This window comes from Cyanistes caeruleus, chromosome 1 (assembly GCF_971803275.1).
Source record: "Cyanistes caeruleus chromosome 1, bCyaCae1.hap1.1, whole genome shotgun sequence".
NCBI lineage: Eukaryota > Metazoa > Chordata > Aves > Passeriformes > Paridae > Cyanistes > Cyanistes caeruleus.
Genome location: NC_141701.1, coordinates 135,537,279 through 135,559,888, shown reverse-complemented (window position 1 = coordinate 135,559,888; position 22,610 = coordinate 135,537,279). Strand labels below are relative to the sequence as shown.

The following is a 22,610-nucleotide window of genomic DNA, read 5'->3' as shown; positions in this document are numbered from 1 at the left end:
AGGTCTGAATACTTGCTTCTTTATTTGAATGTGCAGAGGATGGGGGGATTGATTCTTTGAATGCTAGATAGCTCTTTAAAATGCTTTTTTTGTTTGCTTGTAACTTGGCTGTTTTAGTTGAAAACTCTTTTAAACCAAATGGCTTTTGACAGTCTGCCCCTATTTTATTGTAGATATCTGTCTCTTGAGTTTAAACTTACTGATAAAACAAGTATGGGTTTTGCTTATGCATATAAAAAAAAATTCTCCCTGCAAATAATATTGAGAGGATAGTAAATGATTCCTGTTTCTTTTACACGCAACAAAATCCTTGATTTTTTTGCCTTTATCTCTAATGTGCAATTATCACCCCTATGAAACAAAACAGGCTTCTCTTCATGAAAAAAAAAAGTACATTTGAGAGTGTGAATTAATTGGACCCTTTTGTTTGTTAGAATGACTTCATGTTTAAGTTAGCTGATATCCCAGTAATGGGAAGTTCAGACAGCTATGTGGTTTGAACATTTGCTTAATGCATTTAATATGTTAATATATGGCATATTACCTTTGTAGATGAACCGACTAGTCCTAGTATTGACCATGATATTGCACACATTCCTGCTTCTGCTGTTATTTCTGCATCTGCTTCTCAAGCACCAGCTATAACAACTGTTCCTCCCAGTCCTACATCTCCAATCCCTTTAATTCGGCGACAACTTTCACATGATCATGGTGAGCGTTGATTTCATTCTTTTTCTCTTGCAACTTTTTTCTTTTCACACTCTGGAAATCAGGAGTGAAAATTGTAAACTCTTTCTTGCTTGAAATAAGTCGCAAAATTGTCATTCAAGTTCTTGCACACTCAAAATTTATATTTCTTTGTAGAATCCATCCGGCCTAGTGTCCTGGATAGCCAGCCTGCCACAAAAACTGAGAGATCAAAGTCATATGATGAAGGACTGGATGACTACAGAGAAGAGGGAAAATCGTGAGTTCATGGAAAAATCAGTTACTTTGGACATCTGGTTTTTTAATTGTCTGAAATCTCATTTTAACATTTGTTTTTCTTCCAACAGATCTCTTAAGCATGTATCTAGTTTAAAGGGGATCAAGGTAGGTAAATATATATATACATATATATATATATATATATATAAACTCCAAAACATTACCCATACTTCTGTTACAAGTGGTTTGAATTATACAGGTCTGTTTTGCAAAGTGATGTGCTAAGCAGACAGGAAGTTTATTGGAATTGCTACTGATCAAACTGCTGATGTATTCATATAAGTAAACATGGTCTGTTTTTTCCTGGACTCATCTCATGGTCCTGTATTTTCATTTTCCTCAGTCTCTGTAAACAAAGTGTCTTAAATATGGTGGCCTTTTGTGAAAACCCACTAATGAGAGTCTAAGATTCGTGAAGTTTCTCCAAGTATTCTAGGCATGTGTAAGGTCACTATTGTGTGTAAACTTTAGAAATTATGTTTCCCCATATACCTGGGGAATAATAAAGTAAGAAAAAATCCTTAAAGTAAGGAACATCTTGAACATAGGAACTGTAGGCAAATGTATAGAATATAGAATTACGCTGTGGGGTTCTTTCTGTGGTGTTTGCTCTAGGTCCCGGACAGCCAGAAATCTTCAGAAGACTCTGGTTCCCGAAAAGATTCTTCTTCAGAGGTGTTTGGTGATGCCTCCAAAGAAGGATGGCTCCATTTTCGTCAGCTTTTTACAGACAAAGGAAAGGTACCTGTCACGTTTGGGTTTTTAACCTAGGACAAATGCTAAGCTGGTGACAAACTAAGATAAGAAACTTCAAACCTTCCTTTTTTGTTTTTTTTATTTTTTTGGAGTGGATAAGATCATCAATAAAACTGTCAAAATTTTTGATCTGTTAGAAATTTCTTTCAGTCAATTCCTCAGCTTTGTCTACAGACTGCTTTCCAAACAGTTCTAATTTTAGATTTCAAAGCATCTGTTGAAGTAAATTAATTTCTAATGACTAATTCAATAAAGAGAATTAGTCCCTTGGTAGGTCCCTTTCCCTCTTTCCTAATAATGAAAAAAGTTGTAATTTTTGTGAATGTTGTGGAGTTGAGTTCAAATTAACCTTCTGCACATATATAGACTAATGCTTAAGGAAAACTGGAATTTGTCTGGAATTGCAGTGGTATGAAAATGCCATTCTGACCTGAAGGCAGTTTAAAAGGCATGGACAAGAGTTCCCTAAATATCAGAGCAGAAACTGTCTCATTCTGTTTCTTGCTGCTGTCACATGGGAGCTCACACTCAGTGGGTGCTCTGGGAGGGCAGGTTATCGAGCAATTCACTCCTCTAATGGAGAGCAATTACTGAATCCCACTTTGTGTAGTCTTCCTGCCAGCCAGGTGGGTAGCCTTTCTTTGTCAAACTTCTGGAGGTAGTTCTGCAGTCCAGAGATGTGCGCTGTGACAAGTAAGCAAACTGACACCTTGGTTACTGCTTTTCAGCGAGTTGGTGGGAGCATTCGGCCGTGGAAGCAGCTGTATGTTGTTCTTCGAGGTCATTCACTTTATTTGTACAAGGATAAAAAGGAACAAGTGACCCTCTCTGAGGAAGAACAGCCTATAAGCATCAATGCTTGCTTGATAGACATCTCGTACTGTGAAACCAAGAGGAAAAATGTATTTAGACTCACCACGTCAGACCGCGAGTATCTGTTTCAAGCTGAGGACAGAGATAATATGTTAGCGTGGATTAAAGCAATACAAGACAACAGCAACTTAAATGATGAGGTAATCATATAATATATAAAGCGGAAGTTGTTGTTTTTGCATTTTAATTAAAATGTATTGTGTTTTCTTGTCATTAATGCTTGAACAGAAAAACTAATTTTTAATTAACCAGTTGACCAAAATGCCCACAGGAATGTAAAAGAAAATGAGGTGAAAGGAAAGGTAACTGAGTGAATTAATAGAGTTTTAAAAAGTCAGTGTAATCATAATCAGAAAACAAATGTTTGAAATAAATTAGTTTATGCTGTTGCTGATTTGACTGAAGAGACCCTTTATAGTAAACTGATCTGTCTAAAATACCTAACTTTTAGTAAAAGATAATTTCAGGTTTAGTACCAGCGTGGTCTCTCTTCAGGCTTCCATTGCAGAGTGGTGTGTGCAGTAGCACAGTGTGAAGAGTTTCTCAGTAGTTAAAAAATGAAACTTTGAAGATGACTGTTTCTCTGATTAAAAGCTGATGTTTCTATGAATTAAATTAATGCTCATTGCCAAAGGCAAACATCTGCTGTTGTACGTAAGGTATCAATATCTGTCCCAATATTGTTCATTATGTGTTTTCATTGCAGTGATGAGCAACAGAGGAATGTCTGTGGTCATGCAGATCTGCTCAGATTCAAAATAATTATCCAGAGCATTACACAGATAGATAAAGCAGATTTGAATTCATGTCTTTTTCAGCTGTATTTGTAGTAGCAGTTAGTTTTCTAAGTACTAGTTGCATGTAGGATTGAATTTTTCAGAGTAGTAATATGTGTTTACTTGCATTTTTTCTGTTTAAACTTACTCTCAGTTACAGAGGTATTAATCAGATCATACTGCTTTGAAAAAAAAACATGTAAATAGCAGTACTTGATTTGTAATTACTCACTTTTATTTTCCTTGCGGTTTTTTAAGTGTTTTGTCTTTACTGTTCTCAGGAACTGCCTGTTAGGATGTTTGGTTTGGTTAAGGGTTTGGGTTTATTTTGAAATGGACTGAATTGTTGAATTCTATACTTACTTGGTTACCGGAAGAGGTAATCATATTCTGAAAGGAATTTTTTTTCTATTTTATAAGATTATAAAGTATTTCTCAATTTATTTTATAGGATACTGGTGTTACCAGCAGAGATCTTATTAGTCGAAGGATTAAAGAGTACAGTACAATGATGAGGTGGGTGAATTATATGTTGTCAGTATTTTTGTGGAGCTCTTACTTAGCTTCTTTCAACTGAAGCAGGCTCTCTTGTTCAGTTCTTCAAGCAGCAAAACAGAGCCATCTCCCAAAACACCTCGCCAGAGTCTGAGTATCAGACAGACTCTACTTGGAACTAAAGCAGAACAGAGGACTCAGAGTCCACATTCTCCTAAGGATGAGACAGAAAGGAAGCTTCTCACTAAAGGTCTGTATGTTTTGTGTATTTCTTTACTTCCCTTCTGCCCCAGTGTAAGGCCATCAAGGTGCCCTTCTCAGGTATTTTCGAATTCATGAATATACAGATGCAACCAACTACTAGCCAGGGGTTTTAAGCTGCAGCTTTAGTTACTCATTTCTAGGAACTACATCTCAGATCATGAAACTTTTTATTTTAGTCCCCTCTCAAGATGTTTTCATGTTTTTGGTTTTTTTTTTCCCCTTACAGCTCCGTAGTAAATACAGGTGTTAAGCTTTTTGAGAGCAAAATTTTGCCAAACTTTGGAAATAATTTTGTGTGGAATTCATTCTTCTGTCTCTAGCTGACTTGGAAGTGACAAGGTCAGTTTTTCCACTGAAGTGCTTCCAAAGTATAGAACAGATTTTTTTTTGTCTTCATTTTTAAGACACAGGAGAGAACTTGTATTATTTTTTCCAGAACTAAATTAATGCCTCCTGAGTTCTAAAAAACTCAGATGAGCTGGCACTGCAAACTTGAATCAGTATCAGAACCCCATCAAATAATGTCATAAGCTACTCTTTCTTATACTCTTTTTCTTTTTTTTTTTTTTTTTTCACATAGTATATAAACATAGTACTTCACATCAGACTGTTGTTTAAAAAACGTTATGTGCAAATTCAGGCCACTGGATAAGCATCTACTTTTGATCAAGACTGGAATGATTCAGTTTTGAATTCAAGCTATCAGTGAATTCTGTTTTTTGTTGCCAGAAAATGTCCCTTTGCTTCTGCAGTGCTAGACATGTAACTAAATTGCACATGTTGGGTAAATCTCAAATCTACTGAAAGAGTGTCTCCAGAAATAAGGACGTACTTGCAGTGCAAGATAAATGGGAATTGCAATTTGTTACAGTAATTCTATAGGAGAGGTAAACAGGGAAACTGAACTTCTAATCTGATTTTTGGATAGAGAATACTTGAAGTGAGTAATGTTTGGAATTATTTAGGAGTGACTAAAATCTGGTAATTTCTGAAAGAGTGAGTAAGTCTGCATGAGTCAAGAGTTTGATGGGTATTTTTTGCAGCAGTGTGATTTCATGGAGACTTAGTGTTGTGCTACTAAATGTAGATTCTAACTTTTTTAAATTCTAGTAGTTTATATAAATTTCAAGTTTAAATTTAGTAGTTTTTCTACTTTTAGTCTTAGAATGATGAAATGCCACAGCAGCATCCAGCTACTTGCTTTTTTAAGTCTGGGGTATGAGTATGTTCAGATTTACCTTTTGAACCACAGAAGAGTAACAGAAATTGTGTTTAAGACAGACTAATGAGTTGTTGCATAAAACCAGGCTGGTAAAAGCTAAAAATGCAGCAGGTGCTCTATGCAAATCTGTTACTTGTATTTATATGTCAGTTTTGTGACATAAATGTTCTTACTTTTCTTCTTTATTTTTCTTTTTCCCACTGTCCTAACAACAAAAGATGAGACAAGCCCACCAAAAGATAAAGGGACATGGAGAAAAGGCATTCCAAGCATTATGAGGAAGACATTTGAAAAGAAGCCCTCTGCTGTTGGAACATTTGGTGTTAGACTAGATGACTGCCCTCCAGCTCATACCAACAAAGTATGGAAGTAGAGATTTTCTTTCATTGTGCATTTAAAATACTTTTTTAATCAATTACTTACCTATACAACTCTTTTTCTTCAGTATATTCCACTAATTGTTGATATATGCTGCAAACTGGTTGAAGAAAGAGGTCTTGAATACACAGGTATTTACAGAGTACCTGGAAATAATGCTGCCATCTCAAGTATGCAAGAAGAGCTCAACAAAGGAATGACTGACATTGATGTTCATGATGATGTAAGTCTTTGATCACACTATTTTCATATTAAAATCCCTAAAACTTCTGGTTGTGTTGTGATCATAGAAATATAAAGCATGTCTGACCTTTTCTTTTAAACACGTAGAAATGGCGTGACTTGAACGTGATAAGCAGTTTGCTGAAATCTTTCTTCCGAAAGCTCCCAGAACCCCTCTTTACCAATGGTAGGTTGTTTTCATTACAGTTTTGTCTTCAGGAATTGCAGTTGAACAGTTGTCTTAACAACATTCAGATGATTTGAGAGAAAATCCAGGGAAATCATCCCCACTCTGCAATAAATGTTGTCTTTCCTAAAGAGTGGGGAGTCATGGTGATCCTCTTAAGAATGAGAGGTGTAAATATAATTTCTCTGATGTGAAGGGATTATGAATATGCAACTAAGAGAGTAAAACTTTCAGTTCCACTGCTGCAATATTCAATGCAATGAAATGCAATTCAAATGCAATGAAAGCTGGGGGGTTTTTCCCTGCTGTCACACAAAACATGCACTTACAATGTAATAGGCTAATTTATCACTTTCAGGGGTTGTTCTTCTATGTATGTTACTAGTGTTCAAGGAGGAGTGGGGCTGGCAGATGGGGATTTACATGCATACATATATAGATATAAAAACTTACATAATTTCTGCTTTTTTAACAGACAAATATGCAGATTTTATAGATGCCAATAGAAAAGAAGATCCTGTTGAGCGTCTGAAAACATTGAAGAGACTGGTAAACTAAAATCAGTTGTGTTGTAGGTGCACTACAAAATCAGCATTAAATGTTTAGTGTTCTGAATAGTGGTTGTTTATTTCAGATTCATGATTTACCTGAACACCATTATGAGACTCTGAAGTTTCTTTCTGCACACCTGAAGACAGTAGCAGAGAACTCAGAAAAGAACAAGGTATTAGATATATATGTGCTATAATCCTTCAGTAAGCTAGTAATATTGTCCCCTTTTTCAGCTCTCAGGAAGAGGTAGCTGAGTGCAAAACTGTCCATAATATGGGTGTGCTTATGGATGTTTACCTCAGGGCAGGAAACATGGTGGCTTGGCTACCAATATCCAGGATACAAGAAAAAAAATTATGTAATTGATAGTATATAGAAGAGTCTGTGGCCAAATAATTTAAATCATCTTAAATCATTTAAAAGATCAGTTGAGGTGAATATGGAAGGTTCTGCAAATAATACTTTCCAGTTAAATACGAAAGAAAAGTATTTGTATGCTCATAAAAAAAAAATTTTAACAGATTATAAACTTTAGTGAAATTATAGATGGTATTATAAGGAAATTATAGTAAATGTCATTTTTAAATACAGTGCCTAAAGGAAGCTTTTTTATCATTTTATGGTTTTGTTGGGCGGTATAAATGTTGTTAAATACTGTTAATGTTTTTAAATATGTAAGGCTGGATGAATGAGGCATTGTTACAATTGTGTCTTATCAAAAGACACAGTTTAAGAGAGCATTAGGGACTTGTGTCATGTTTGCAACTTACTTCTGATAAGCACAAAGTCTTTGCCTCCTGTACATTACTGGTACCAGAACAGTAAAGTCTAAGTTAAAGAAGTAAGCAAAAGTAGAAGGTAAGTTCTGCTGCTGCTTCTTGAAATGATTTTTCAGAGATGTAACATTAGTCATATACTTAATTCACTTGTGAAGTAGTGTCTGATCACATACCACCCAGCCTGTCTCATAGATGTCTTGGGTTGGTGATGTTTGTTCTGCTATCTCTCAAGTTGGTGCAAATTGAATGAGGTCTTTGTCAGTAGATATAATACAGTATTTGATTATCAGCTTAATTTTTTGTGCATGTCAGGAAAATGTTTTCAGGAAAGAAAGTGGGGAGCTATCAATGCCTTTTTATAAAAAAAAATTCTTAAAACATTAATGTTTCCAAGCATCAGTGTTTCTTTAAGGAAGGAAGAAACGATCCCCCAGGAAGTCTAAAGAATATGTCTGGGTTCTTGAGTTTTTTGTTTGTGGAGCCATTTGCTTGCACTAGGTTAATGAAGGCTGGAATCGTGAATTGCAGAAATGTTTGGTACATTTATTGCAGCTGCATTTGGAGAGTTTTGGTGCAGTGTAACATCCTACCTGAGTCAGTAATGTACGTTTAACAAACTCCTTTCATGTTCTTTTTTTAAATGGTTCTTATATATATTTATAGTGTTACATTAATATGCTTAGCCCATATTGCTGTATTTTCTCATTATAAATGTATGATGTGGAAATATTTCATTTCTTAGATGGAACCAAGAAACCTGGCAATAGTATTTGGTCCAACACTTGTGAGGACATCTGATGATAACATGACACACATGGTTACGCACATGCCAGACCAATATAAAATTGTAGAAACACTCATCCAAAAAGTAAGTGGATGCATTTCATTACTTAAAAAATAAGATCGTACACAGATCAACCAGCTTTTTCCTCATTGGGCCAGTTTGGGTCTGATATTTATCCATCAAACTCTCACTTCTAGAAAAATCTGTCTTTGTGCCACATTTGGGTTTTATATTTCCTGTGGGGTTTTCACCTTTTTTATTTTAACTTTTAGCATGACTGGTTTTTCACAGAAGATGATGCTGAAGAACCTCTTGTAAGTATTATGGCATAAATACTTGTGTTCTATCTGCCTTAGTTTAGAATCTGCTTCTGCTGCCTCTAGAACGCCTGTATATTTTTTACTGTGTCACTGTATGGTTTGCTCTTCAGAAGCACCTTTTTAGCTTTCCAGTCCTTATAGTAATGAATTTTATTTTTTTTTTTTAAAAAGCAAGCCATGCATTTGTTTTAAAAGCATAAAGGAAAATAGGACACGCTTTCCTCGTGTTCTTCAGGTGAATAAAGCAGTTTTCTAAATGCTGTTGAATCGTAATGAACTATTTGTGAAACGATGATGAAGAGATCTTTGTTTATTAATGTAGACAGCAGTTCAGGAGGAAAACACTGTAGAATCTCAGCCAGTGCCAAACATAGATCATTTACTCACCAACATTGGAAGAACGGGAGTATCTCCTGGAGACGTATCAGGTAACTCTTGCCTGGACAGTGTTAATCCATAGGCTAGAATAACCTGTTATATAATCTGTTAACTCAATGTAACTCTCTCTTCCTATTTTCTTTTACTAATCAAATGTTTTCCTCTTTTCCAAAAGATCATTTAACACTTCTTAAAGACTTGAATCGTTGATAATCATGCATGATATAATTTGGAAGACTTTTTTTTGTCTAACAGGAATTTAATCATTAAAAGATGAGGTTTGCACATAGTATTTTATTTATTCACAGTAACCCATGTAACCATCATCGTGAGGTCAAGCAGATACGCTGCTATAAAGTGGTTTGTTGTGATGGCAGAAAGGCTGATCATCAGTGGTGTTCTAATACTGATCCTTCCCAACATTGGGAATGCAAAAAATTGAGTTATGTTTTCTTGTCAAGTGATGGACACTTGAAGTATGTTGCAGTATGTTTATACTAAAGCTGGTTTTCTTCTGTTTATAAATGCCATCCTCTTTTGTGGCTAAGGATAAGCATTACAGGCTCTTTTTTGGTGACTTTTTTCCCCTCCTCCCTTCACTCTACTATTGCACTAACCCAGCATGTTGTATCCCACGAATGTTATCCCTTGGTCTCTAGCTTTTGTTTCAGTTTTCAAAGGGTTGTTCAGCACTTACTGAAACAGTCACTTTGTACTGATGTTGTAACAGGCGAAGTGGGAGGAGTCTATCACACGGTGATGTCATTAGTGGATTCTGTGATGTCACTGATGGACAGCTGGAACTGTAGGAAGAAGGAGGACTGTTGCCCACACTGTAGCTGCCTTGTCTGCAGAAACCCCCGTTTCTTGTAAATGGAAAAAAACCCAAGTTGATCTGTGCTGTAAATTTTCTTTTAAGAGTATTTTGAACAGATCAATGCTACTTTTTAAAAGTTTTTCTGCTGTTTCTTGTTATCTCTGAAGCAGACCCTGAGGAGAAATAGCATGGTATGGTCTACCAGTCTTTCTAGTCATAAAGCATTAGCCATGTGTCAAAAAGGGGTGTGGCAGGGGGCTCAGCTCTTTCTTCCCAGGGAGAAAGTACCAAGTTCATGTTTTTTAGTCATTGTGCTAGCCCCTTCCTACCCCCTTTATAATTGTATAATCTTGGGTTTTGCGAGACAGTGAAACTATGGTGTCCATTTTTCATTTCATAAAAGCGCTTGTTGTGGGAAAGTACAAAACTGGTAGCTGCTGACATTTAGACAATTTAAAAACAAAATTTTACCTGTATGTAGTAAGAGGTGGAGAGAGATGTATAATTGGGGTTTTGCACAGAAAATATGACTTAATTTCTTTAAAACCTCACAAAAAGAGTATGACTACAAGAACCATGATTTGTACCTAGGGAGCCAACTTTACAAAGACACTCAATTTTGCTTTGTGTATCCTGAATCTCAGGACACAGTACACAGTGCCATCCTGATAAGGTCTCTCAGCTGCGGTTTTGCAGGGGCTGTATACTTAAAGCATCGAATAAACATTAGTATTTCTATTTTTTATTTTGAAGAACAGGGCTCCTTTGCCATTCCTATCATTGAGCTGGTTCTGCCTACAATTCACAGCATCCTTTCATGGCGGTGGCTTTCTGTGGTGCAGCTTGCATCTTTGTGAGCTCTGACTATTCACTTTGTTCTGGTTTTAATTTGCTTCACATCTTGTTCTGTGCTTGTCTTTTTCATAAGTCCAGCATTGTCTGTAGCAACAATTAAAATGTTGCACAGAACTGAGCAGAATTTCTTCTAATTTTTCCACAGACTCAGCTACTAGTGACTCAGCAAAATCGAAGGTAAATAATTTTCTGATACCATACAGTTACAAGCTTCTGAAATCTGTTAGATGCTTCTGTTATTAAATCACTGGTATGCAGGTGCACTATAAAGCTTATGTAGAATTTCTTGAGTAAGTGGTAGTACTGTTTTTTCATAGCCTATTTTTGAAATATTAAATTGGAAAAGTACTTTTGTGCAGTTAGCTGCATCTACCAAAGCAGTCAGCTGCACACAGCAACAGCTTTGTTCCAAGCTCTTAAAATTGTAGTCACTTACCTCCTTTTTGCATCGCATTTAATAGAGGTAAATGTATCTATAGTGTGTTTCCTGTTGTTGGCATAGTACTAACTCTCAGAGAGTATTTATGTTTCCCTATTTCACTGAGGAAAATATACTTAGAATTCAGCCTGTTCTTCAGGAGGTAATAGGTTCTTCTATTAGTAATAATAGAAGATAATTCTTCTCTCAGAAGAAGGCAAAGTCTGTGGTTAAAGGTTGCTCCGCAGAATCTCCCTTGGAAGTGTTGCTGTGCTTGAGAGCGGTGCCTCATGAATCAGGGGAGCAAGACTGGAACATGGGCCTTCCTTCAGTCCTCAGTTCAGTGACAAAGCCCTCACCTGACACGTGGACAAATCTTTGTTTCCTGGGCTGTTCAGTAGTTCTTACACCAGTGTCTGTAACATAGGCTGACAGGGCAGAACACAGCTGACCACGGGGAGGTCATGGCACAGCTTTTTGCTGGCCCACATTCCAGGTGTGGCACTGATGCCCCCCTTGGAGCTGGGAACTGGGCTCAAAGCATCCTTCTGCTTCATTGTAGAGATGCCAACACAGCTGCTCTGTGAGGCTATTTGGTGGCTCAGCTGTTTCTTCAAAATAGCCCAGTTTCCAGGACACCAGATCACACTGCCTGTAGCAGTGAGGCACTAAATAGGAAAGGTGCATAGCTTTGAAGGGGCAGGTGGTAATGTTAGAGTAGTGAAAATAGTTTTTAATTCATGAAATGAAATTATTTGTCTTGTACTTTTAATGTTTCTGTCATTTTAAAGGTAAATTCCTCTAAAATAAGGGAGTTTATTTTTAAATTTTCTACACTTAAACTAACTTAAATTAAATTAAGCTTAACTTACACTTAACACATAAACTAGTTATGAGTAACATTCATTTTATTGGCAGTAATTAATTTACAAACTCAGTCTGAAAGGTGAAAGACGAACTGAAAAATGGAGCAATTATCAATAGGCAAGACATTGAAAGGATGAATTGTGAAGCATCTGTGAAGCAATTCAAACCAGTCTTGAAAAGGTTTTCTTAATGTAAGGGTGCCTGCTTTATTAATCAAAAACCAAATAGTGGTACACACAAACTAGTTGAAGGGACTCAGATAAAAAGTGGAATGGTCAGGAAGGAAATTGACTTCTCGGACAGTGTCATTTCAACTACAGAAAGAGCATGTAAATGTTTCCTGAATGAAGATGCACTTTCTACTGTGAAGCTTTCTACTTGTTTTTAAACTGTTTCAGGCTGATGAATGTTGCTTTTTGGCTTTAATTATGCCCTCTCCCTTTTTTTAACAGGGTTCTTGGGGTTCTGGAAAGGATCAGTATAGCAAGGAACTGCTTGTGTCCTCCATTTTTGCAGCAGCTAGTCGCAAGCGGAAAAAAACTAAAGAGAAACCACAACCAAGTAGCTCAGAGGATGAGCTGGATAATGTGTTTTTCAAGAAGGAGCTTGCAGAACAATCTCGTGGTGACACAGCAAAAGAGGACACAGCTAAAGAGGAATATGAAAGAGCGAGAGAGATAGGGAGAAAACAAAGGATGTTTGTCCTGAAGGAAAAAGAGAACAGCAGTAAAAAAGATGTGAATGTTGTAAAGGATGAAAAGAAGTCATTAAAGAAAGAAAATATCCTGACAGAGGAATCTTCACTGCCTTACCATGAAAAATGTACAAAATCATCAAAAACCAATTGTCTGCAAAGCATGCAGAAGAATAACCCAAAAATGCCTATTTCACAATCTTCTTCCCAGGTTGAGGAGACAGTGTCTGACTCTGGCACTATGCTAAGCACTTCCTCCCAGGCTTCCCAGCATAGATACTCATGCAAAAAAGTAGCCAGCCCTGAAATTAAACACAATGAGTTTTTAGCAGCTGATGTCAGCTCCATCACCTCAGATTACTCAACTACTTCATCTACTATGTATCTGACTGGGTTAGATGCCAGTATGCTGAGCCCTGAGGTGCAGTCAGTGACAGAAAGCAAGGGAGAAGATGCTGATGATGAAAGAAGTGAATTGATCAGCGAAGGGCGTCCTATGGAGACAGACAGTGAAAGTGACTTCCCTGTCTTTGCCACCAGCGCTGCTGCTGAAAGGCTGTCCAAAGGGAAAGTTCCAGAAGTGGTAAAGACCAGTCGGAGGAACTCTGAAGAAAGTGAAGTAAGTTGTACTGAGGGAAGTTCCACACCAAAGTTAGAGAGTCGCAGACTTTTTAGCTCACACAAACTCATTGAATGTGATACACTGTCCAGGAGAAAGTCTGCACGGCACAAAACGGACAGTGAGGGGTCAGGGGATGCAAAGAGTGAGAAGGACTTGCCTTCTGTGACCAAAATGTTTGACATCATGAAAAAAGGAAGATCTACAAGCAGTTTAGCTACATCGGCCAAAGGTGAGGCTGACAAACAAGAACCTACGTGGAGACTTAAGATTACAGACAGGTTAAAGCTGCGACTCAAATCATCTGCTGATGACATGTTTGGAGTTGGGAATCAAAAAGCTAACTCTGCAGAGACTGCAAAGAGAAAGAATATTAGACGAAGGCACACACTTGGAGGGCAGAGGGATTTTGCTGAAATAAGTGTCCTGAATGCTTGGAAAGCTCAAGAACCAAGTCAAAGTAGAGAGAGAGAATCTGAGCTTTCAGCTGTGACTCGGTTGAAGCCAAAATGTCCAGCCCAGGACCTCTCGATCTCGGACTGGCTTGCACGAGAACGTTTACGCACTAGCACAACTGACCTTAATACGGGTGAAACTGGAAAGCCCAGACTTGAGAACACTAACTTAGCAGAGGTATCAAAGGTAGAACTGCCCTCATCTGCAGAGATGCAGGCAGATGAAGGCAGCTCTTCCAGCAGCTTGACTTTAATTAATAGAACACCACCTTCGGGACCATTTCAGCCACCAGACCAGGTAAACGGTGAAAATTTTCAGAACATGAACAAAAACAACTTCAGCCCTGCAGTTGATGCCCATCCTCATAAACTGTCTGGGACCCAAGTGGTTAGATCTCGATTTTACCAGTATCTTTGAAATGGGAAGATATGTCCACTGCAGCAATTCATTAACTTACTGTTACACTTCCCAGTAACTCTGTGTGTGTGTGTGTGTGTGTGTGCGTGTGTGTGTACATATATAAATATTTTTTTCCTGTACTGTTGTTGTTCTGCAGCCTTCATTTGGGCTGGTTTCATCAATGTGCTCTGTGGAACGTCTTCACAGTGCATTACCACAGCCAGAAGAACACTAAAGTTAAAGTATATATATATATATTTTAAGAAAAAGTATATTTGATGGCTGCATACAAATGTTGAACAAAGCATCTGATGCAACATGCTGTGTAGTGTATACATGGTTTTCTGACTGAGAGTTGGCCTGACATTAGTATGCAGGAAAATTGTTCTTTTGGTTTAGTCACTAACAAGTGCCTCATTATAAATTCATTTGGTTTGTTAGGGTGCCATATTGCTAAATTAGAGAAACTTATTGCAAACAAATGAATGCATTTTACTGTTAACGAGTTTCATTACATTTTACAAATGTTAACACAGGTGGCTACAGAGCTTCCATTCCTTAGGCATTCCAGTAAATATTGGAGTTTTATATTTCCAATTTTAATACAGATTTTGAGTTTTATGTGACTTGAATTTCTAATCTTTCTGTAAAATAAGTAACTTAACTGTACATATTACATGTGTATCTTTTCTTCAGATACCAGATTTGATATAAATGTTTGTAACATAGGCGTGTAGATAGTGGATACTGGATGGAACTGGTTTCTTTTATTGAGAATATAATTCTGCATGAAGACCTAATGAATCCAAACCTGTATCATGCCTGTGTGCATACCCACTTAAACACTGGAAATAAAATTGTTTTGGTGACTCTTTGTGTGATTTGAATTCTTTCTGATGAATGGTTCTGAAATGTCATATTTGTAAGTTTCAGTCAGCAACTGCTCTTGGGATCACCAAACCTGTCCTTCCTCCTGGATGAAGGACACCTCTCATTAATCTTTCGTTTGTGGGGGGCCACACTGGGCAGGTCAGGAGGTGAGAGAGATGAAATTGGTTAAATATTTTCATCTTGGTACATAATTTGATTCTAAGGTACGTAGCAAGAGGGTTTGCGTTTAATGTGCAGGTTTTGTAAAGTCAGAGTGAACAACAGTATCTGCAAGTCAGAACAATACTGTAGTTTGGATCTTGGACTTCTTATAATTTTAACTAAAAAATCTTGTTTAGAAGATTGGTGTTTCTACCGTAAAAACTCATCTGTGTATGAACTCTTATCAGTTACATTTTTTTATTGTATGTTCTTGCACACCTAGTTTGAAAACAAAGCAGCTGTTCATCACTTTGGGTGTCCTAGTGTCTTACACTGCTTCTTGCATGGCAGAGGATTAAACCACTCTCTATATGTCTGGTTCCTGTGAGAAAAAGGAGTTGTGGTACTGGGATGTGTTGGATGATGTGCTTTTAGGCAGACCTCATTTATTTCCCAAATGTCTGTAACAGTCCTTTGCTTTGATCTGCTGTGTTTTTGATCCTTCTGAGAAGTCATTATAAAATTGGCTGTGAAGAAAAGTCCCAGATACAACAGCTGACCTCTGTGAAAGTTCTTACCACATAATTGGGTGCATCTAATACCAGCTCCCATTAAAAATGAGCCATGTTCTTGTGGTCTCCAGTCAAACTAAACTATGTTTTTCCTCCTGTAGCAGACAGGAGGTGGGTGCATTAGCAGTTTTCCTGTGTGCAGTGTCAGGAAGGACAGGTGTGTTTTGTGAAGGGCAGAGTAATTGAGAATGTTTTTTGTTTCAGTTGTAACAGTAAAGTGTATTTGAACATTTTACTGGGCTTTCAGAATACAGTGTTGTACTGCCTCTAATGCTGTTCATCAGTGAGTACCCATTGCCTTTTACATTGCCTTTTTGTATTTTGTCCCATCATTAGTCTCAGAAGCTCATCAGTGTGTGCTGAGCATCCACAGGAAGTCACCGAGGTCTTCTCAGTGAAGGAGGAGTGTACTTAGGGAGGTGCACAGGGGGGAGCCTGGGGGTCTGCACCTTCCTCTGCTTTGACAGCCATTTTGATGGGTTAATTTCTGTTTTGTTGTGTTTATAGGTAAGGGATAATTTTACTCCCGAACCCAGACACGTGGCTGTCAACTTTTGTCTTTGAGAACATAGAACTGTAATTGGTATTAAATGAAGAACACAAGATCTTCTGAAAAAATAGGAACTAGAAAACAAACATGCAAAACATGATTTGTACTGCCTGACAGTACTGCAGGTACAAATTAATTTAACCTCATCAGCCTGCATGGTATTCTCTGCTGCTGCACTGGTAGTGTGGAACATGTAGGAGAAACCCATTACTTGGGGGGAAAGATGCAGGCAGCAGCATCTGCCAGGGGCATCAGGGAGAGGAGGTTACTGAGCTCCTCCTGAAAAAAGTAGTGAGTGACTGCATATCTGAGGCTGGAAACACGCTGATGCTTTTTCTGCCTCTTGAAGACTGCCAAGATTTGGGTCATCTTAAATTTCAGCCAGTGTGGCAGCTGAGAAAATAGACATTTTTAGGAGTAATTGCTATGCCCTGATCTTAACAGCAGCTCCCTCAGACCCTTATCTGTAGTGTTTTTTTTACTGTGTTGGGGATTTCTTTTTTTCTTGCTCTTTTTCCCTCTCCTGTGGAAGGGAAGGGTGATTGATTGACTCAAGAAGGGAAGTCTGTGTGTACAGTAGACTGTCCTGAGGTGGATGCTGTCAGTGTTCCCTCTGGAAGCTGGATTCAGTGGGATGGGCAGCTCCACAGGGTTGCAGAGCAGGCGAGGTGGGCAGGAATCACTGAGCCCACCCCCAGCTCAGCCACGTGCAGCCAGGGCAGATTGCTCTGGGCTGGGGCTATGGCTGGGTGTTGAATATTTCCACAGTTAAAAGCTCCACAATTCCCTGGGCAAACTGTGCCAGTGTTTGGTCTTGGAGGAAAAAAGGAATTTTTAAAAAATGTTTAAACAGCATTTCTAAACAATTGCTATTTGTGTCCATGTTTTGTTTCTATATTTCATTAGAAGGATTCAGACACGCTTGGAAAATATTTCAGGTCTGAGGACTGGAGCTGTGAAGCTGCAAGTTGTTATGGACAGGATAAGCTGAGATCTGATGGAGAAATAATAAAATGTGTTTGTAGCAATGGTAGTGTTTGGATTTTTTTAAATGGTCCCTAACAGGAATTCCTGCTTCAGTGATGATCAGTGGTTTAGTCTGAACTGCCTTTTCTGGAGTGTGGAAGGTTCTGTGTGACTGCTTTTTAAGACTTCAAAGGGCTTGCTATGGTCCCCATTAGTATTGCTCACAGCAGTGTTGATGTGGAATTAAGACATGGCCACAGTCCAGACAGTTTCATAACTTCTTTTGTGCTGCTGCAGAGCTGAAGGAAAATTCTTTGCCGAGCTGCACATTAAGGGCCTCAGGTTCTTGTGCAGCCTCTGAGAGCCTCTCCACTTTGTTCAGACAGGATGAAAGAACTTGAAATGTGGCCTCATTTACTATAAAAAGCTGTTTTTATTGCCAAAGCCAGGTCATAACACCATTCACATTTAGATAGTAATTAACCAATTAATTGTTAATTTCCCTTTGGAAAGGGGTGTGGGCTGATGTGTGGCCTGGAGGGGGAATGACTTAAAGCTGGGCTGCAATGCACCCTGAAGTGGTGCATGTGCCTGTGGCTCCCAGGCAGGAGACTGTAAAAAATCTGCCTTAAGCAACTGCTTTTGAATCCATGTGTTTTTAAGCCTGAAGGAAGGGTTGCCTTTCAGTAGGGATCAGATGGATTTTGGCCCTGTACACTTCAGATGTTCTGCACGTCCCTCCCTTTCCCTCTCTGGCTCTGCCTTCCCACCTCTGTGTCCTGCCCAGCACAGGGGCTCTGTGCTGTGTCACTTCGGTTTTGCTGCAGTCCCTCCCTGTAGGAGGAACTGGCTGACACAGGAATGATGGTTATTCTGCTGTGAACTCCTTGGCAGGCAGCAGGAAGGTCGTGCTCACCTTCCAGTTCCTTCAGTGAGCTGCTTCACTGCTGGATTTCAGAGCAGTGGGGCTGGGGGCAGGGCTGCTGTTGCACTGGTACCTGTCCCATAGCTTGATCCAAACTTCAGTGGCAGCCACCTCCACCAAAACTGCTCTTCGTAACCGGTTTGCAGCGTGTCTGATTCCCAGTGTTCAGGTCTGATTGCTTCTGTGTGCAAGGAATTTATTTACAGACTTGATGGTTTTGCTGGGTGAACTGTGTACAGCTCCTCCCTGTCTGTGCTGTTTGTGGAAGCCTGATAACTTCATTGCTGGACAAGCAGGATGGAGAGGGAATAAACATCGACTGACTCGTGGCCGTCCTGGCAGTGCTGCCTGTGCAGTGGGTTATGAGCTGACTGGGACTGTTGTTTTCTGGGGGGTGCTGCACCCCAGCACTGAGCAGGTGCACCAAAGGTGCAGGTCACAATGTGGCTGAGGCCTCAGGTGGGTGTAGTGTTCACTGCCTGATGGCAATTTTCACATTCATCACCATGAGCAGAGAGCACGGCACTGCCTCACTGCCCGTGCACAGCAGTGACTGTGCAGGGTCATTGGTTGATTATACAAACATTGTCCGTTTTGTTTTTTTTATTTTATTTTTTATTCAGCCAGAGACATTGTGCTGCTGTAGCCCCTCACCTGCAGAGGCTCTGAGAAGCAGCTGTGGGAGCAGTGCCAGAGCCACGGGGGACCCTGCCTGCCAGTGCCATGGCTCATGGGGAACACCTCACGTGCCATTACAGGCGGTCAGTTATTGAGTCACTAATTATTTCAGTAAGTGCCCAATCTGTGAGAGGTGTCACACCAACAGATTAGGGACAAATCCTGCTCAATCCATCATTTGGCTTGAGGTTCCATTTTGGCTGTGTGAAGGGGGAGCAGGGTCCCCAGCCTGCTGGTGCTCTGTGTGCTCTCTGTTGCACAGGGGGTTGATAACGAGTTACGGAATTGGATCAGGTAATCCTGTATTCTGTGCCTGAGAAAGCAGAGAGCAGAGCAGGCACTGGAGCCACAGTCCCTGCTGTTCCCCCCTGGCTGGCAGGGAGCTGGCTCCACTCCAGGGGCTCCTGTGGGGGCCCTGCCCACACCCCACGCTTTGCTTTGGCTCAGCTCAGCTGCTGTGCTCCGCAGGTGCCTTTGCTGCCGTGCCAGCGGAGGGAATGGCACTGTGCTGTGCTCCTGAGGGATGGCTCATCGTTTATTCTCCAGCTGCACGTGATGCACCACCTGAAGCCTTGGAATGGTGCTTTCAGGAAACTTCCCCTTTAGCCAGGGGAAATAAAACAAGGAATACCTCAAGGTGGAAGAGATGATACTCATACACTCACTCAAGGGTTTTTTCTTTGCTTGCTGGTTTTTTAACTTGGAGTTTCAGCAATAAGTTGTTATCGACAGCAGTTTGAAAGACCCCATTTTGAAATTAATAACTATGTATGGCCTTAATCTGGGGAAAATCAGGTTTTCTCCTAATGGCTAACATCTTCAGGCAAACAGCTGAACAGCCAATTGAGACCATCCGAAAAGTTACTACTGACAAAATACAAATATATAAGCATGCAGCCCTTTATTTTTGTAAGGATCTTTGCTTATCATAGTTCTGTATATTACATTATGGTGTTATACAAATAAATTTATTTACAAAACCATTAGTTATGCAAGTTTCTTGCTCTTCTCCTATTTAACTGATAGCCATCTTTTTCAACCCTTCCCCATATATATTTTTAAGCATGCATAAAAATTAACTTTGGTGTGGTAAAACTACTCTATGTGCCCAGCCACATACAGTATTTATTTATTTATAGGTATTTATAGATATGTACAAAAGTTTGCCAGTATACAGAACAGTACTGAAGTGTACATTTTAAAATCCACAATGCAATACATTAATGGGCTACCAGGTCTCAGTAAAATAAAACTGAAGGAAAAAGGGTGGAATTAGCTAAGAAAAAAAGTAATCAGCAACTATCTATATATGTGTAAAACAATTTATTTTTTCCTTGGCTGGCAAATTCTTAAATATAATCTGAATGGCAGTGCAATAAGTTGAGTTGCCTCATACACACATAAGACCAGTCTTGTTCTGTCTCTTGTGCAGAGGTTTACTGTCCAGCATACTACTTTTAAATGTACATTACAATAGTATCAAAATGTTTTGGCAAAAAGATCTCGAAAAGAACCATGACATTTGTTGACAAAAATAGAAATCTGTAACAAAGCTAAATAACACCAAAATAAAAGAAAAATATTTTAGTTTCAGTTTTACAGTTGAATATAATCACACTTTAGTATATCTCTGTTCACTTCTAGACCCCATAATGAAAAATAGCTTTATACAAAACAACTTAGTAAATTTTTAACCATACATTTCCCCATGCTTAGTACACTGCTGTGCACACGCAGTCAAGTTCACTCACACACCTTCACACTTTTTGTAAGAGGTGCTGCCTATAGAAAGAAAATGCTCTTTTATCACTACAACAGCAACCGTTTTCCAAAAAGCTTCACTCTAATCTAGTGTAGTAATTCAGTATTTAGCACGTGATTAGTATTAAGCCTCCAGCAATACAACAAAATGGTTACATTCCCTGGTTAAAATATTGGCTGCGGATTCTTTGAAAGTGAACAAAAAGCCTTGGTGAGCTGGCGGGTGTGCTGTGCTTAGCCTTTAGGATGGCTCCTTGACCGTGGATGGGGCGGACTTGCCGGCATTCCCGTTCTGTGCCTTGTAGCTGTTGAAACTAGGGGTGTGGATTGTCCTGATGCTCTTCATACCTTGGCTCAGGGAAGGAGGGGAGATAGAGGAGGGGGGGGAGGTAGAGGAGGAAGGAGGGGGTGGTCGGCCGTTCTGAGTCTGCAGCGAGAAGGAGAGGTGGTGACCTTTCCCTGGGTAAGTGGGGCTCTGGAACTTGGAGGAGCCGTTAGAGACAGAGGGGATGAGGGAGGTAGAGTAAGTTACGCGACCTGTCTGAGGACCGAGAAGGGAGGAGGAAGGAATGGAGGTTTTAGTAGGTGGATTAAGAGGGTTAGAGCTGTCACCGCTAGAAGCAGGTGCTGAGCTGCTTTTCCCGGAAGTGGGAGAAAAGGCCGGGATCTTAGAAGCAGGTAGGGTAGGAGAAGTAGCCTTATAGTCCCCACCAGCTTTCTTAGCACTTCCATTAGCCTGCAAATAAAGATGTCAGGAGACAGTTTGTCAGAAAGCCAGTAACATGATAAACCAACAGGACCTGGGAAAACAGCCCTACAGAGAATCAGAACTAACAGTTGGAGGCCTGAGCTAAGTCCTGCAGCCATGGACTGGACCTGGTAGAAAACCCAAAGTGCCCAACGGAGAGTGCATAGAGAAAGAGCCGAGAGAGCTTTGTGAGAAGGCGTGACCTACGTGTTACAGACCAGGCGCTACATCCAGGCCATGCTGCGCGTTATTAACGTGAGAGAGACGTCCTGCCGCAGGTTAATGTGCACCCACTGCCACCTACACCAGCAGGTTAGTGTCCAGGGCTTCCTGTAAAGACTCTGAACAGAAGCATTCCCAGTTCTCCTATGGAACCACCGCATTTACCAAATGGAAAGTAAACAGGTAGTTGACATCTTAAGATAACAGCTGAATATCACAGTTAAAAAAAAAAAAAAAAAAAAAAAAAAAGCAAAACTCAACAAACAACCCAAAACCCAACCAACCAAAAAAAGCAGCAGGTGTTTTATTGCAGACGTGCATGCACAAGCATGGTGAAAAGATCAGTACTGTCATGCCCCCAGGATCCAGGATGTCCAGTTAGACCTCAGGCATCCAATATTTGGTATAATTTCAGTCAGTTACTGGAGTTTTTAAATAAACAAACAACACAGAATGTCCGTCCAAACACCGGGTTTAGGGTAAAACTACCTGTCTGTATTGGCGTGGATCCTGCAGCTTGTGCTGTTTGCCTGATTTCTCCATGCTTCCTTGTCTAGTTTTTGAAGCCATGGGGACTGGCATCCGGCTTGTCTGGGAGGCAGCGCTGGAGCCCTGTGGAAAGGAGTGGAGGGACAGGGAGGGGAGACAAGAAGGAGTGGTCAGTGCCAGAGTGCTTGAAGAGAGGACTGCACACCATGCGCCGAAAAAAAGCCACAGTACTACATGCAGGGAAAGTTCAGGAGCTTCACACCACAGGTGTTAATTTCCAGAATCAAATGGAGAAAACTGCTCAGCTACTGATCAGCCTGGATTTCATGTCAGTGACACTTGTCATTTCACACAGCGGATTATTCGACCCAGCTCCCCTGCATTTGCCCATCACCAATCAGCAGCAAAGATTAAAAAAAACCCCCAAAAACCAATGGTCTATTAGCTGTTAGACACCTTGTGGGGAGCCCAAACAAGCCACCTGAAAGGAAGCAAACAAATCACAAGACCCTCTTGTTTAATGGTGATTATTGCAGATTTTAGAAAGCAGCTGGAGGTTTGATTTCTTG

At 39.7% G+C, this 22,610-nt stretch overlaps 2 protein-coding genes across 62 annotated transcripts in view; one reads left to right on the top strand and one right to left on the bottom strand.

The window, feature by feature from the left end:
* The window catches only part of ARHGAP21 (Rho GTPase activating protein 21), a 111,576-nt gene extending 96,609 nt beyond the window's left edge, over positions 1 to 14,967 (top strand). For all 12 annotated transcript variants that reach the window (XM_086861178.1, XM_086861144.1, XM_086861173.1 and 9 more), the window contains 17 exons: positions 553 to 711; positions 865 to 967; positions 1,056 to 1,092; positions 1,603 to 1,728; positions 2,472 to 2,756; positions 3,844 to 3,908; positions 3,989 to 4,137; positions 5,592 to 5,734; positions 5,819 to 5,974; positions 6,082 to 6,160; positions 6,636 to 6,709; positions 6,795 to 6,884; positions 8,234 to 8,359; positions 8,548 to 8,589; positions 8,918 to 9,023; positions 10,791 to 10,822; positions 12,383 to 14,967. In XM_086861178.1, the coding sequence (XP_086717304.1) occupies positions 553 to 711; positions 865 to 967; positions 1,056 to 1,092; positions 1,603 to 1,728; positions 2,472 to 2,756; positions 3,844 to 3,908; positions 3,989 to 4,137; positions 5,592 to 5,734; positions 5,819 to 5,974; positions 6,082 to 6,160; positions 6,636 to 6,709; positions 6,795 to 6,884; positions 8,234 to 8,359; positions 8,548 to 8,589; positions 8,918 to 9,023; positions 10,791 to 10,822; positions 12,383 to 14,116 (3,506 nt within the window). In that variant the 3' untranslated portion in view covers positions 14,117 to 14,967. The remainder of the gene's footprint in view (positions 1 to 552; positions 712 to 864; positions 968 to 1,055; positions 1,093 to 1,602; positions 1,729 to 2,471; positions 2,757 to 3,843; positions 3,909 to 3,988; positions 4,138 to 5,591; positions 5,735 to 5,818; positions 5,975 to 6,081; positions 6,161 to 6,635; positions 6,710 to 6,794; positions 6,885 to 8,233; positions 8,360 to 8,547; positions 8,590 to 8,917; positions 9,024 to 10,790; positions 10,823 to 12,382) is intronic.
* A 4,738-nt stretch (positions 14,968 to 19,705) lies between these two features.
* KIAA1217 (KIAA1217 ortholog) overlaps positions 19,706 to 22,610 on the bottom strand; it is a 361,365-nt gene continuing 358,460 nt past the window's right edge. For 49 of the 50 annotated variants that reach the window (XM_086860806.1, XM_086860862.1, XM_086860878.1 and 46 more), the window contains 2 exons: positions 22,042 to 22,164; positions 19,706 to 21,318 (listed from right to left, as the gene is read on the bottom strand). In XM_086860806.1, the coding sequence (XP_086716932.1) occupies positions 20,824 to 21,318; positions 22,042 to 22,164 (618 nt within the window). In that variant the 3' untranslated portion in view covers positions 19,706 to 20,823. Of the gene's footprint in view, positions 21,319 to 21,839; positions 22,165 to 22,610 lie in introns of those variants that run through there. The other variant, XM_086861074.1, reaches the window with a different exon arrangement.